At 42.9% G+C, this 13,500-nt stretch overlaps 1 protein-coding gene and 1 long non-coding RNA gene across 2 annotated transcripts in view; one reads left to right on the top strand and one right to left on the bottom strand.

Annotated features, from left to right (window-relative positions):
* LOC109906660 (transmembrane protein 163-like) overlaps positions 1 to 12,298 on the bottom strand; it is a 49,025-nt gene extending 36,727 nt beyond the window's left edge. The window contains exons 1-3 of the mRNA XM_020504484.2: positions 11,990 to 12,298; positions 11,063 to 11,182; positions 1,883 to 1,926 (exon numbers count right to left, since the gene is read on the bottom strand). Coding sequence (XP_020360073.1) covers positions 1,883 to 1,926; positions 11,063 to 11,182; positions 11,990 to 12,167 — 342 coding nt within the window. The 5' untranslated portion in view covers positions 12,168 to 12,298. The remainder of the gene's footprint in view (positions 1 to 1,882; positions 1,927 to 11,062; positions 11,183 to 11,989) is intronic.
* A 116-nt stretch (positions 12,299 to 12,414) lies between these two features.
* Positions 12,415 to 13,075, top strand: LOC109906668 (uncharacterized). The gene is made up of 2 exons (XR_002257440.2): positions 12,415 to 12,508; positions 12,684 to 13,075. It is a non-coding gene; the product is annotated as an uncharacterized LOC109906668 (long non-coding RNA).
* Positions 13,076 to 13,500: the final 425 nt, after the last annotated feature.

Genomic DNA, 13,500 nt, shown 5'->3' with positions numbered 1-13,500 from the left:
GACACACAAACATACATACATACATACATACATACTGAGATCATGTGAGTCTTAAATAAAGTCCACCTGTGTGCAATCTAACGACTTCTGAAGTTAATTGGTTGCACCAGATCTTATTTAGGTGCTTCATAGCAAAGGGAGTGAATACGCACGGACCACTTTTCCATGTAATTTTTTTTTTTAACAAAATTCACCAATTTGGACTATTTTGTGTATGTTCATTACATGAATTCCCCCCAAAAAATCAATTTAAATTACAGGTTATAATGTGACAAAATAGGAAAAAAGCCAAGGGGGATGAATACTTTGCAAGGCACTGTAACTAGCTAGATCTCAAATCATATTGGCCAAATACCTTACAGTGAAATGCTTACTTTACAAGCACTTAACCAACAATGCAGTTAAGAAAAATATCTGCCAAGTAATACATTTTTTAATTTTAAAAAAGTGAAGAGAAAAGTAACAAATAATTAAACAGCGTCAGTAAAATAATTGCGAGGCTATATACAGAGGGTACTGGTACGGATTCAACGATTCATGCAGGGGCAGATTCATGCGGGGGCACCGGTTATTCGAGGTAATATGTACATGTAGGTAGAGTATTTAAAGTGACTATACATAGATGGCACTGCAAATAGTCTGGGTAGCCATTTGATTAGCTGTTCTGGAGTCTTATGGCTTTGAAGCTGTTTAGAAGCCTCTTGGACCTAGAATTGGCACTTTTGGCGTGCCCTCTTCATGACTGTCCTGGACCATGTTAGTTTGGACCTTGAAGCTCTCAACCTGCTCCCTGTCGATGAGAATGTGGGCATGCTTGGTCCTCCTTTCCTGTATTCCACAATCTCCTTTGTCTTGATCACGTTGAGGGAGAGGTTGGTGAGGTCTCTGACCTCCCTATAGGCTGTCTCGTCATTGATCAGGCCTACCACTATTGTATCATCGGCAAACTTAATGATGGTGTTGCAGTTATGAGTGAACAGAGAGTACAGGTAGGGACAGAGAACACACCCGAGGGCTCCCCCCGTGTTGAGGATCCGTGGTGGATGTGTTACCTACACTTACCACCTGGGGGAGGCCCGTCAGGAAGTCCAGGATCCAGTTGCAGAGGGAGGTGTTTAGTCCCAGGGTCCTTAGCTTAGTGATGAGCTTCGTGGGCACTATGACGTTGAACGCTGAGCTGTAGTCAATGAACAACATTCTCATATAGGTGTTCCTTTTGTACAGGAGGGAAAGGGCAGTATGGAGTGCGATTGAGATTGCATCATCTGTGGATCTGTTGGGGCGGTACGCAAATTGGAGTGGGTCTAGAGTTTCTGGGATAATGATGTTGATGTGAGCCATGACCAGCCTTTAAAAGCACTTCATGGCTACCGACGTGAGTGCTACAGGTCGGTAGTCATTTAGGCAGGTTACCTTAGTATTCTTGGGCACAGGGACTATGGTGGTCTGCTTGAAACATGTTGGTATTAAAGACTCCGACAGGGAGAGGTTGAAAATGTCAGGTAAGACACTTGCCAGTTGGTCAGTGCATGCTCAGAGTACACGACCTGGTAATCCATCTGGCCTTGAGAATGTTGACCTGTTTAAAGGTCTTACTCACATCAGCTACGGAGAGTGTGATCACAGTCGCCCGAAACAGCTGATGCTCTCATGCATGTTCCAGTGTTACGCGCCTCGAAGAGAGCATAGAAGTAATTTAACTCGTCTGGTATACCAGGCTCCTGTCGATGGGAAGCTACTACCCTTTATGTGATCAAGACCCGTGATCCTGTGCATCACCTTGCTCAAACTGACCTCAAAACACACTGATTGTAACGTTAGTAATGACATCTGCCCTATAGCACTCAGTAGAAATTAAAATGCATTTTAAAAAAGTACCTACAGCGAATCCGAAAGCCGAGGCACTGTGTCTCATGAAGGAAACAGCTGTAGGGAAAAAAACAAGAGAAACAAGTTTTACTATACATGAAGAACATTCATACATGAAATAACCGTTGCACAGCAAACACTGATGGCCAGTTAGCTCAAAACCGACTCAGCCTACCAGTAGTCCCTGGAGTCAAACACTATTGGTTCTCTTTTAACTACTTTAGCTGCACTTGATTGAACGTCTGCGACAATGGGACCAATAGAATAGTCCAAAAAGTGCAAACCCCACCCATCTGGCATTGCAAAAATAACAAGACAGGCTCAATTAAAAGCTCAAAGTAATTAAACCCAGGTCTCATTTGGCGCAACTACAACACTTAGTTATATTCAGCAGGTGTAGTAGTAAGATAATGTAGTGCTAGCATTCAGCATCCACACCATAGTCAGTTCACAGGGTTGAGTACCCCACCAGTGTGTACACAGCTGTTTGTAATGTAGCCTCAGACTCTGCGAACACACACAGCCTTACCCCAGAGTTGAACTCCAGAGTGATTACCATATTCAGGACATGACATAATGGAATTCAAAACACATCCAACCCCAAACCAGAGGGATTACCCAGCACTGAAGACTACGCAAAGTACATACTAATGCAGTCCAGGCTAATGACAACTGGCTTTGCTTTCCAAAATAATGGCATCCTATTCCCAATTTAATGCACTACTTTTGACTAGGGCCCATAGGGCACTAACCTGTCCCTCAACGTCAACAAAACCAAGGAGCTGATCGTGGACTTCAGGAGAGCGCAGAGAGCGCACGCCCCCATCCACAGGGACGCAGTAGATAGGGTGAAAAACTTCAAGTTGATCGGCGTGCACGTCACAGACAACCTGCAAGTCTAAATAAGTTCAGGGGTAAACATTTGCTTCACAAGTCACATAAGTTGAATGCTCATTCGGTCTGCAATAGTGTTTAACACGATGTTTGAATGACTACCTCATCTCTTTCCACTACAGTACCATTTTATTTAAGAGACCAATAAGGCTTTTACTATTCTAGGTAGCGTTCATAAAGGCACCAAACAGAAGAAAATAGACTGAAACCGGGAGGAACTACCTGGACTTGTCCAATAAGAAACTATCATTTAAAAATGATTTAGCTTGCGTGCCCTAATGAACAAGACCCAGGTTCTCTTTCTGAAGTCCTCCTGGGGTGTAAAGCCCCCCTCCATTTATCCGTCTAAACAGTGACACACGGTGGGTGACAAACAGATCTTTCTGGGTCATCCCAGTCCATGTCAAACCTCCCACCCTCCACTCATCGTCACGGTGACAGAGGCTGGCACATCACCCTGACAGAACACCAGCCACACCGAGAACAGAAAGACTACACCCGAAATGACACCTTTTCCCTCTATATAGCGCACTTCTTTTGAACAGGGCCCATAAGGCACTATATAGAGAATAGGGTGCCATTTCGGACACAGCTAGGGTCTCCGTGTGACAGAACAGATTAGGTTAGTGACCGGTTGTTTACAAATGAAGGCAGAAGTGATCAATTCTCCTCACTTTGTCAAGCCAGATCAAGTGTCGCAGAGAAAGGGTTTAAGAGGGCTTAAACCAACGCAGCACAGTAAAGGCATCCATCTTAGTGTTGTCACATTACTCGTAGGTATCATGGTGTAACAGGAGTCACACTGATTAAGAAACAGTACCGCTTACTTCCTCAAGAACCCATACTGATATTCAATGTTTGATCCTCTGGGTGTTTCTCAATATGCATTCTCCAAGGGCATTCTCTTGAGTACGTTCTTGTGAGGATGTGTGGAGAATGCATAAAAATGTACTTAAAGAAAATGCAACGTTCATAATTATCAGTTATATGTGAGTTGTATTAATCAAACTGGCCAACTAGTTTTACATGTAAAAAAAAGATTTAAAAAAGACCTAAACATATGTTATGAAAGGTAAATGGCCAGCGTTAGCTACAAATGCTTTGTGGGTGGCTAGCTAGCTACACATTTTGTCAGTCTTGGCACAGAGGTTATTCTATGGAGTTAAACAGACCAAAATTTACACATTATGGTTAGTCAGGCATCATATGAGTAGAGTTAGACAACTTCTCATTCCAATGTCCGAGTTCTCACACCAGCTCAAAACCAGCCGCCATTGACTTCAGGACATTTCGCATATTTTTTTTAGGTGGTTGCGTTATATTACTTCGACAATACTGGGCATATTTCAGTTGAAGCTTGCGTCGATGCATGATTAGAAATATGTACAAACGAAGAACACATCTGAGAACTGCCCTCCATGTTCCATTTCTCATACTTTGATTTTGACTCATACGCCGACCTGTCCCGTGGTCCACTTTGCGTGCTCGGAGCATATTGAGAAACCCCTCGTTTCAAACACATGTAACTTACCTATTGACACGTCTTAACCAGCTGCACCACCAGAAAGCTAGGAATTCAATGGCTCAGGCAGCAGTATTTGAGGTTGAAGAGTTAGTTTAACCAATTCATCTTGTTTACGATGGGGGATAAATGTAAGAGCACTCCATTTCTTGAGGAAAACCGTCCTATTGTTGGAAACAAACAGCCTAATGTCACATTGGTTTACTTTCCAAGCTATAGCACACAGTGACAACACTAATCTCTGTATGATCACATACATGCACATCTTTGTCTTTCTCTTCCGCCCTCTGGCGCTATCTACTCTGGTCACCCAGCGTGACAGAGACATCAGAGCAGATGGGAGATGTGTCACTGTCTCTCCGGAGACCTAAGTCAGTCCCTTTCCACATTATAGACGAGAGTTCTTTGGATCCTCAACCACTCCAGATTACTTAATTTCTGTGTCAATTCTCTTTGTAAGTGTCAATGCAGACAGGATCTGACTATGATCAAGTCCTTTGACAGGGATCAAAGATCTGACAAAAATATGCAAGTGTTAAGATATACCCATGTGAAATGTCCAAGAGAACACCATCTCAGTCACAGGAAATATGTCAAGAGTGGAGAGAGTTTTAAACAAATATAGCTAGCTCTGCCTAGGTTTTGAAAGGAACCTTAAGGTTCAAAGATCCTATATGGGACAGTGGGCAGAGTCAGAAAATACACTGGACAGAGTAGCTACCCAGACAGACTGTTGCAGTAGCAGTGTGGTGGTTATAAATAAATAAAAGGGCTGGGGAAGCCAAGCATGAATGCAATATTACAACCTGTGTGTTGTGATCTTTGTGTTTGCTCTAATAACCTGTTAGTTCATATGCCTTGCCACTGTGATATATACAGTAAGCCTAAGGCAGAGACAAGAAGACAGTGGCAGAATAAATTCAACAACAACTTTGTTTCATCACAAAACTGGAGAGCAACATCTGTCCACAAAGCACATTGCATGTAACAAACAGTTATGACCTACAGCATGGTCAATCAAGTTAATGTTTCCTACATTTTCAGACTACTAAATAACTATTGATTTAGAACCACGGAGAGTTACCAGTCAGAAATAAAACAGGGGCTAGCTCCACTATTCCAGCACCATTTCAACTTGCTCAAATCACCTATGCTTAGTCTAATACAGTGACAATTTTAAAAAAGGTATCTAAAACAATTGTGTCCAATCAATGTAAGCTAAATATGATTTGGTTGTCCATGGTACTGTGTGTATAAGTAGAAAAAAACATGTTGATTCACGATACTTGTAGAGAAACACCAATGCCAGCCTCCTCTTTTTCATGTTGCCGAAATTGTCTGACTGTCATACAGTTGGCTACACACTTAGCTGGCTCATCGTTGCCCATGAAAGAAACTAGTTAACATTAGCTTACTACATTTAGCTACAGATTGAACTTCATCCTCTCATGCCAGGGGCACAATGTATGAATTTATGGTTGGATCAGAATCGCCATTATAATCATAGGCCAGTACAGAGAATTAAGTAAAACCACAAGTCCAAATCCCCATCCATGGCTACTTTAGGAAAGGAATCATTTTAGCTAGCCAGCCACCAGAGGAGAACAAAACAATGAGATGCAACCATTCCAGTTTTTTTTATGTCAATGATGTTTGGTTTTTATTGTGATGTGACTGGTGTGAAGCCAAATCCAAACTGGCTTCTCTTGACACTTTTTTGCGCCAGGACCAGTCACAGTTGAGCCCACTCAATTTAGCGCAACGTTGACTGGCAATGATTTTATTTAAAATCAAGGGAGGGCAAATGCTGGCTGCCCTTGCATTCAATGCTACAGGGGGCAACAATGTCATACTCATTTGGACCAGGCGGAATCAGATAGATGGCCTACAGAGAGAGGGGCGCTGTTTTGCTCGCTTGGAACCTTTCATTGGGAGATACATTCAGCCTCTCAATTGAAGGAAAATTAAGAAAAACAGACCAAATATTAATTTAAATGTCTATTGGTACATTTTTGGGGGAAGCCTGGCATCAATGAATAACACTCGTGTTGGGCCCCCCCAAGAGCATTAGGCTTAACCTATGGTCTGTAGAACAGTGTCAGTGTGCCAGCTGTATCTCCATCAGTGAGAGCAGCAATTGAGAGCAGGTTAATCAGTTGAAATGGAGTTAACTACACTCTTTAATATCAAACGGTAATATAACCGCAGATGTGTTTTCCCCCTAATATTCCTCCATTTGTTTCCAACATGAGACTAAGTCCAGTCCCAGATGACACAATTTACTATTAGGAGGGTTATCAGCACAGTGTTTCCCCCGTAATATTCCATAGTACACTATAATATTACGATTTTATTTGTTTATTTGTTTACTGGTGTGGTTGAATGCTTGCTTGGTCAGCATGATTCTAAAATTATTGGCAAAACAAGCGCTGGTGAACTGTGAAATTGTGATACTGAATTATTAAACAATGTATAATGTTGTGCGTGTGTGTGTTGTGCATAGAAATAGCTGGGACAAGCACAGACATTCCGTAGGCCCTTACCTAGCCTACAGAGTATGGTAGGGTATGGAGTTTCTGCATACCGTCAACCCCCCCCCCCCCCCATCACTTCGTCAAAATGCACGTCCTGCAGCTCTTATTTTTTTAGACTGCAGACTCTTTGGGGGCTTGCGCTCCAGCTTATTGACGCGCACAGTTCTGAATGCATTAATAATAGGACGCATCTCCCCCAGTCTCTCGTTTAGATTGTTCCTTTTTGGTTTGTTTTTACTGTGCATGTGGCCTTGAAGTTGTATATAGCATCTCAATTGTATGTCTGTGTGGTTGGTTGTGCGTACATAACTGCATGTGCGTACGTCTGTGCATATCGCTGTGTCTCTGTCTCTCTCCAGGGTACACAGAGCGATGTTATCTGTATTCAGGGTGTGCCTCAGGGTCGTAACCCCTGGCATCGATCGCTCAGCCACCATCTAGACCGGTAGGGCACTCCCACTCAAAACACAGGGAACAGACAGCATGGTGACATGTGGCTGCTATTTCACTAAGCCCTGTGTTGGGTAATGTGATTTGTGGTGAAATTGATATTCAGGCTACCCAAAAAGCAGTCAAAAGGAAAAAAAGGTATTTGTAAAGCAAACCAAGGAAAAGCTATTGAAATTCAAAAAAGGTATTATTTAGTGTAATCCAACAAGCACAACACATTTTCAAAGAGGGAACACACACGGCTATTGTGGAACTGGATTATGCTGCGACATCCAACGAATGAGGGGACAGAAAGAGCGAAACAGAAGCTCCACCTGGAACAGGGGTGGAGAAATCCACATCGTCAGAAAGAGTCAGAGTTGAGTAAATTGACAGACACGAGAGAGAGAGAGAGAGAGCGAGAGACTGGCCTCAAATGGAATGCAAATTAATCTGCCATTTGAGAGCCGATGACGTGCCACTAAATGCTTGTTAATTGTATCCTGAGGACGATGTGAAGTATCTGGGAAATGTTTGTTCCTACATCAGCCTGGATGGCGCACATTCTTCCCTACCTCCCTCCCCCTTAAAACCTATCACAGATGACAAGCAGCTTAGAAAATGCCATTTCCGTAGTGTGATTTAATTCTGGTCAAGTATCTTTGAAATCACATAAAGACTCAGCAAGCAGAGGACAATTAAATAACACAAGCAAGCTAGCTGTGCTTTCCACGTTGATCACCTTGAACACATCCCTATTGATCTGCGCACCAAGGAATCTGACCCAAGGCAAATGTATTTGTGCAACTGCACGCATCACTGAGAATGTGCACAAAAAAAAAAAGTCAGGTAGACATCTACAGTACAGAGAAAGACCCTAGGTGCAATAGATATCCATAATAGCCAGTCACTTTTCTTACACAGAAAAGACACACTGATGATACAGTGCACACCAAAACATCCGTTTTGGATTAATCTCAATGTCAAATAACGTTAATTACTTAACCTACACCACTGGTGTGATAATGCAATATGATCAATCAATATTGGCTTTCATTGAATTCAGAACTGCGAAGGGGTGTGTACATGTGGTTAATGTACAGTACAAGTCAAAAGTTGAGAATGCAAAGAGTGTGTAACGCTGTCATCAAGGCAAAGGGTGGCTACATTGAAGGATTTAACTTTTGGTTAATACATGATTCCATGTGTGTTAATTCATAGTTTTGATGTCTTCACTATTACTGCACAATGGAGTGGACAGGTCTTTTCTCCCCCAAATATGCAAATTACATAACATTCTCAGTCCCATTTGAAACTTCATGACCTAACCGACTTGGAAATATACACTGCTCAAAAAAATTAAGGGAACACTAAAATAACACATCCTAGATCTGAATGAATGAAATATTCTTATTAAATACTTTTCTGTTTACATAGTTGAATGTGCTGACAACAAAATCACACAAAAATTTAATGGAAATAAAATGTATCAACCCATGGAGGTCTGGATTTGGAGTCACACTCAAATTAAAGTGCGAAAACCATACTACAGGCTGATCCAACTTTGATGTAATGTCCTTAAAACAAGTCAAAATGAGGCTCAGTAGTGTGTGTGGCCTCCACATGCCTGTATGACCTCCCTACAACACCTGGGCATGTTCCTGATGAAGTGGCGGATGGTCTCCTGAGGGATCTCCTCCCAGACCTGAACTAAAGCATCCGCCAACTCCTGGACAGTCTGTGGTGCAACGTGGCGTTGGTGGATGGAGCGAGACATGATGTCCCAGATGTGCTCAATTGGAGTAAGGTCTGGGGAACGGGCGGGCCAGTCCATAGCATCAATGCCTTCCTCTTGCAGGAACTGCTGACACACTCCAGCCACATGAGGTCTAGCATTGTCTTGCATTAGAAGGAACCCAGGGCCAACCGCACCAGCATATGGTCTCACAAGGGGTCTGAGGATCTCATCTCGGTACCTAATGGCAGTCAGGCTACCTCTGGCGAGCACATGGAGGGCTGTGCGGCCCACAAAGAAATGCCACCCCACACCATGACTGACCCACCGCCAAACCGGTCATGCTGGAGGATGTTGCAGGCAGCAGAACGTTCTCCATGGCATCTCCAGACTCTGTCACGTCTGACAAGTGCTCAGTGTGAACCTGCTTTCATCTGTGAAGAGCACAGGGCGCCAGTGGCGAATTTGCCAATCTTGGTGTTCTCTGGCAAATGCCAAACGTCCTGCACGGGGTTGGGCTGTAAGCACAACCCCCACCTGTGGATGTCGGGCCCTCATACCACCCTCATGGAGTCTGTTTCTGACCGTTTGAGCAGACACATGCACATTTGTGGCCTGCTGGAGTTCATTTTGCAGGGCTCTGGCAGTGCTCCTCCTGCTCCTCCTTGCAAAGGCGGAGGTAGCGGTCCTGCTGCTGGGTTGTTTCCCTCCTACTGCCTCCTCCACATCTCCTGATGTACTGGCCTGTCTCCTGGTAGCGCTTCCATGCTCTGGACACTACGCTGACAGACACAGCAAACCTTCTTGCCACAGCTCGCATTGATGTGCCATCCTGGATGAGCTGCACTACCTGAACCACTTGTGTGGGTTGTAGACTCAGTATCATGCTACCACTAGAGTGAAAGCACCGCCAGCATTCAAAAGTGACCAAAACATCAGCCAGGAAGCATAGGAACTGAGAAGTGGTCTGTGGTCACCACCTGCATAACCACTCCTTTATTGGGTGTGTCTTGCTAATTGCCTATAATTTCCACCTGTTGTCTATTCCATTTGCACAACAGCATGTGAAATTTATTGTCAATCAGTGTTGCTTCCTAAGTGGACAGTTTGATTTCACAGAAGTGTGATTGACTTGGAGTTACATTGTGTTGTTTAAGTGTTCCCTTTATTTTTTTGAGCAGTGTAGTATACAAGCATGTCTCGTTTTATTTTATTTTATTTTATTTAACCTTTATTTAACCAGGCAAGTCAGTTAAGAACAAATTCTTATTTTCAATGACGGCCTAGGAACAGTGGGTTAACTGCCTGTTCAGGGGCAGAACGACAGATTTGTACCTTGTCAGCTCGGGGGTTTGAACTCGTGTGCTTTGGGGTCCAACGCTCTAACCACTAGGCTACCCTGCCGCTCGTGAACTGTAATAAGAAGGGTTGAGATTCATACACTGGCTGGGAAAAAAATCTGATTCCATACTCGACACTGCAACCCCAAAGCACAACACGAGTCATCCTGAGGAAACCTTGTAGATAGTGAGAACTATAGAACTTTTGTGAGAACTATAGAACTTAATGTATTCTAATACAATACAGAGAAATCTGAGCTTTTCAATAACTATTCGAACATAGTTTTTTTGCTTTATTGTCAATGTGTCCACCACAGATGATGTCTAATGTTACATGGAGGAAAATTGAACAGAAACAAACTAGTGACAGTCTAGAAATAACTCCTTGACCCCCAGCAGAACTGTGTGCTCGATTTTATACACTCATTTGAATGGGTGCCCACATATACTTTGGGCCATGTAGAGTGTTTAGTAAACTTGTGCAATAATGGTATGTGTACCGTATATTATGTGTTAGAGTAGATATACCCATACAGCACGCCACATGTTATCGATAAGTCATAAGATTTGAAAAATTGACAGGTTCATCAGAGTCTAAAGGGAACTGTTGCATAGAAAAATCATCACCAGGAAGACATTGCCTGGTCCCAGATCTGTTTGTGCTGTCTTATCAACACAACAGAAACAGATCTGGGACCAGGCTTATTCCCTCAGAGAGAACAAAGTAACGTATGCTCACTGAAAGCTGCTACTGCCAGGATCAGCGTCACAAAGATGGAAACCCAGGAGACCCACAGCGCTTTCTTGCGGTATCTTTGAGCTTCGTGGGGCTTCAGCCTCATGCTGCTCTCCAGTAAGCCTGTCAAAAGCAACACAGTAATAAGCAGGGGTGAGATTCCAGAACGCTTTTAGCACTCATATCCTAATTTGTCGATTGCATAAAATAGACTTATGATTATCTACGTGCCATGAAGATTCCTGGTTTCTGAAACAAAAGAAAAATGAAGCAATGCACAAATTTGAAGGATCCTTGTATTGTAGTCTACTGAAAGCCCAGAGGTGTGAGGACTGGCACTGGTGTGATAGTAGTGTATGGTTACACAGTATAAAAAAACCTACCTGAATGCAAAACTTTTTCAGTTTGGAGTAAACGGTTTCTGTTGCGAAATGTTTTGCAACAGAATTGGCATAATAAATACATACAGTCACCTAAAATGTGTTTTGAACAAGGTTAATTGCATATAGGAGCTAGAGGGTGTGGACATTTTCATTTTGGAGTCGGCATGTAGGCTATACTATGATGGTCATTGAGACCTCTCAGATGCATTTCTTAGATGTGTAGGATCAGTGATGGAGTTAGTGCCCTGATATTTTCAAGCAGCTTGTCTGTCAGTGTAAAACTAAATGAATGTGTTATGGCTGCCTTACTATACCCCCTTCAAGTAAAGTCGTATCCATAATTGTTTCAGGTATCCAGTCTGCTAAAAGACAATGTATAATGGAAATTCGAGACATGCTGGGAGTAGCCAATAAGCGTTCTGAGTAACACAAATGCATTGCATTGACAGTTTAATTTGTGGAGATATTTCTGCTAAAGTAGCCTAGTCTAAGTGTAAATAGTATGCGTATTCTATTTTTGTTTTATTTGTCATAGATATCGGCCTACCTTGCCCCTCCACGCTATCGCTAATTTTCATCTCCTGGTCCATCTTGAATTTAGGGTGGCTGTTGATTTTGGGTGGCAGTTGATGTGTCGGGTCGCACTGGCCGTTTACAGTCGACTGATCGACAATAATTGGATCCGGGATGGTGTTCACCCGATCTGAGGCTGTTGAGTCCGTCATTGTTCCAAATTGCGGTTCCAATTAGGCAACTCCAAAAACGGTTCCAATTAGCACAGGATGCTGCGCGGTGAAACACCACTTCCCATTCATTTCAATGGAAGGAAAGCTGAGAGTGCCGGGTACCTTTAGGCGGTGAAAAATATAAACTTTTCCCAACTTTATGCAAATCACCAGCGGCGACCGCTGGACGATGACCAATCATAGGGAGCAGTTCCCATGACGAATTTGACGCTATGCGACCCAAGGCTGGAGACTTTCTTCAGCGAAGATGGCTGACAAAAATACTAGAATGGATTCAAATGAAAGTGATTCAAACGTCATAACGAATCATGCAAAAAAATGTACAGTTGACAGGAATATGTTAGTTAATGCAGAGACAAACGATTATGCAAATTTTAATCATAAAGTTAATTTTCGAAAATCGCGATTTAGCAAACTAGTTAACATTAGCTGGCTAGCTTTACGAGTGTTGTGACGTGAGTATGAAATTGTAATTCTGGTTGTTTAATGTTTTAGGGACTCCTGAAACAACCAGCAAACCAGGCTGTCGTCTTGTGAAACAGTGAATGTAAAGAATCTAGCTAGCTAAAGCATTTACTGCAAATTGAATGTACACATGTTTAAGCTTGCCTTGCTGATATTTTCCATGCAATGCCTATAGATGAAATAAACTAGCTATGTTCTTGCTTATTGTGCAGTGGAGGATAAAAATCCCTGTATGCTTCTGGATCGGCTATCTAGCCCTTCTATGGACACAAACGTTTGGTATACATATTAGTTCAGAACCTAGCTATGAACCTCATATCATAGCCAGTTGTATCAACTTCAAAATAGTCTGAATGACATTAATGAAGCCTATGGATTGAGTAGAATATAATATAGCTTGTATAGGATGCAACTCGTATATACATGTAGTTATTACCATGCATGAGATCCCCACATAGTATCTTGTATATTCACTGATCATGTAAAAGTTTATATTTTTCACCGCCTAAAGGTACCCGGCACTCTCAGCTTTCCTGACCCCTCCTGTCTCAGCCTCCAGTATTTATGCTGCAGTAGTTTATGTGTCGGGGGGCTGGGGTCAGTTTGTTATATCTGGAGTACTTCTCCTGTCCTATTCGGTGTCCTGTGTGAATCTAAGTGTGCGTTCTCTAATTCTCTCCTTCTCTCTTTCTTTCTCTCTCTCGGAGGACCTGAGCCCTAGGACCATGCCCCAGGACTACCTGACATGATGACTCCTTGCTGTCCCCAGTCCACCTGGCCATGCTGCTGTTCCAGTTTCAACTGACCTGAGCCCTAGGACCATGCCCCAGGACTACCTGACATGATG

This window comes from Oncorhynchus kisutch, linkage group LG16, assembly GCF_002021735.2.
Source record: "Oncorhynchus kisutch isolate 150728-3 linkage group LG16, Okis_V2, whole genome shotgun sequence".
Classification (NCBI taxonomy): Eukaryota; Metazoa; Chordata; class Actinopteri; order Salmoniformes; family Salmonidae; genus Oncorhynchus; species Oncorhynchus kisutch.
The sequence above is the reverse complement of the archived record's forward strand: the minus strand, read 5'-3'. Positions and strand labels throughout refer to the sequence as shown.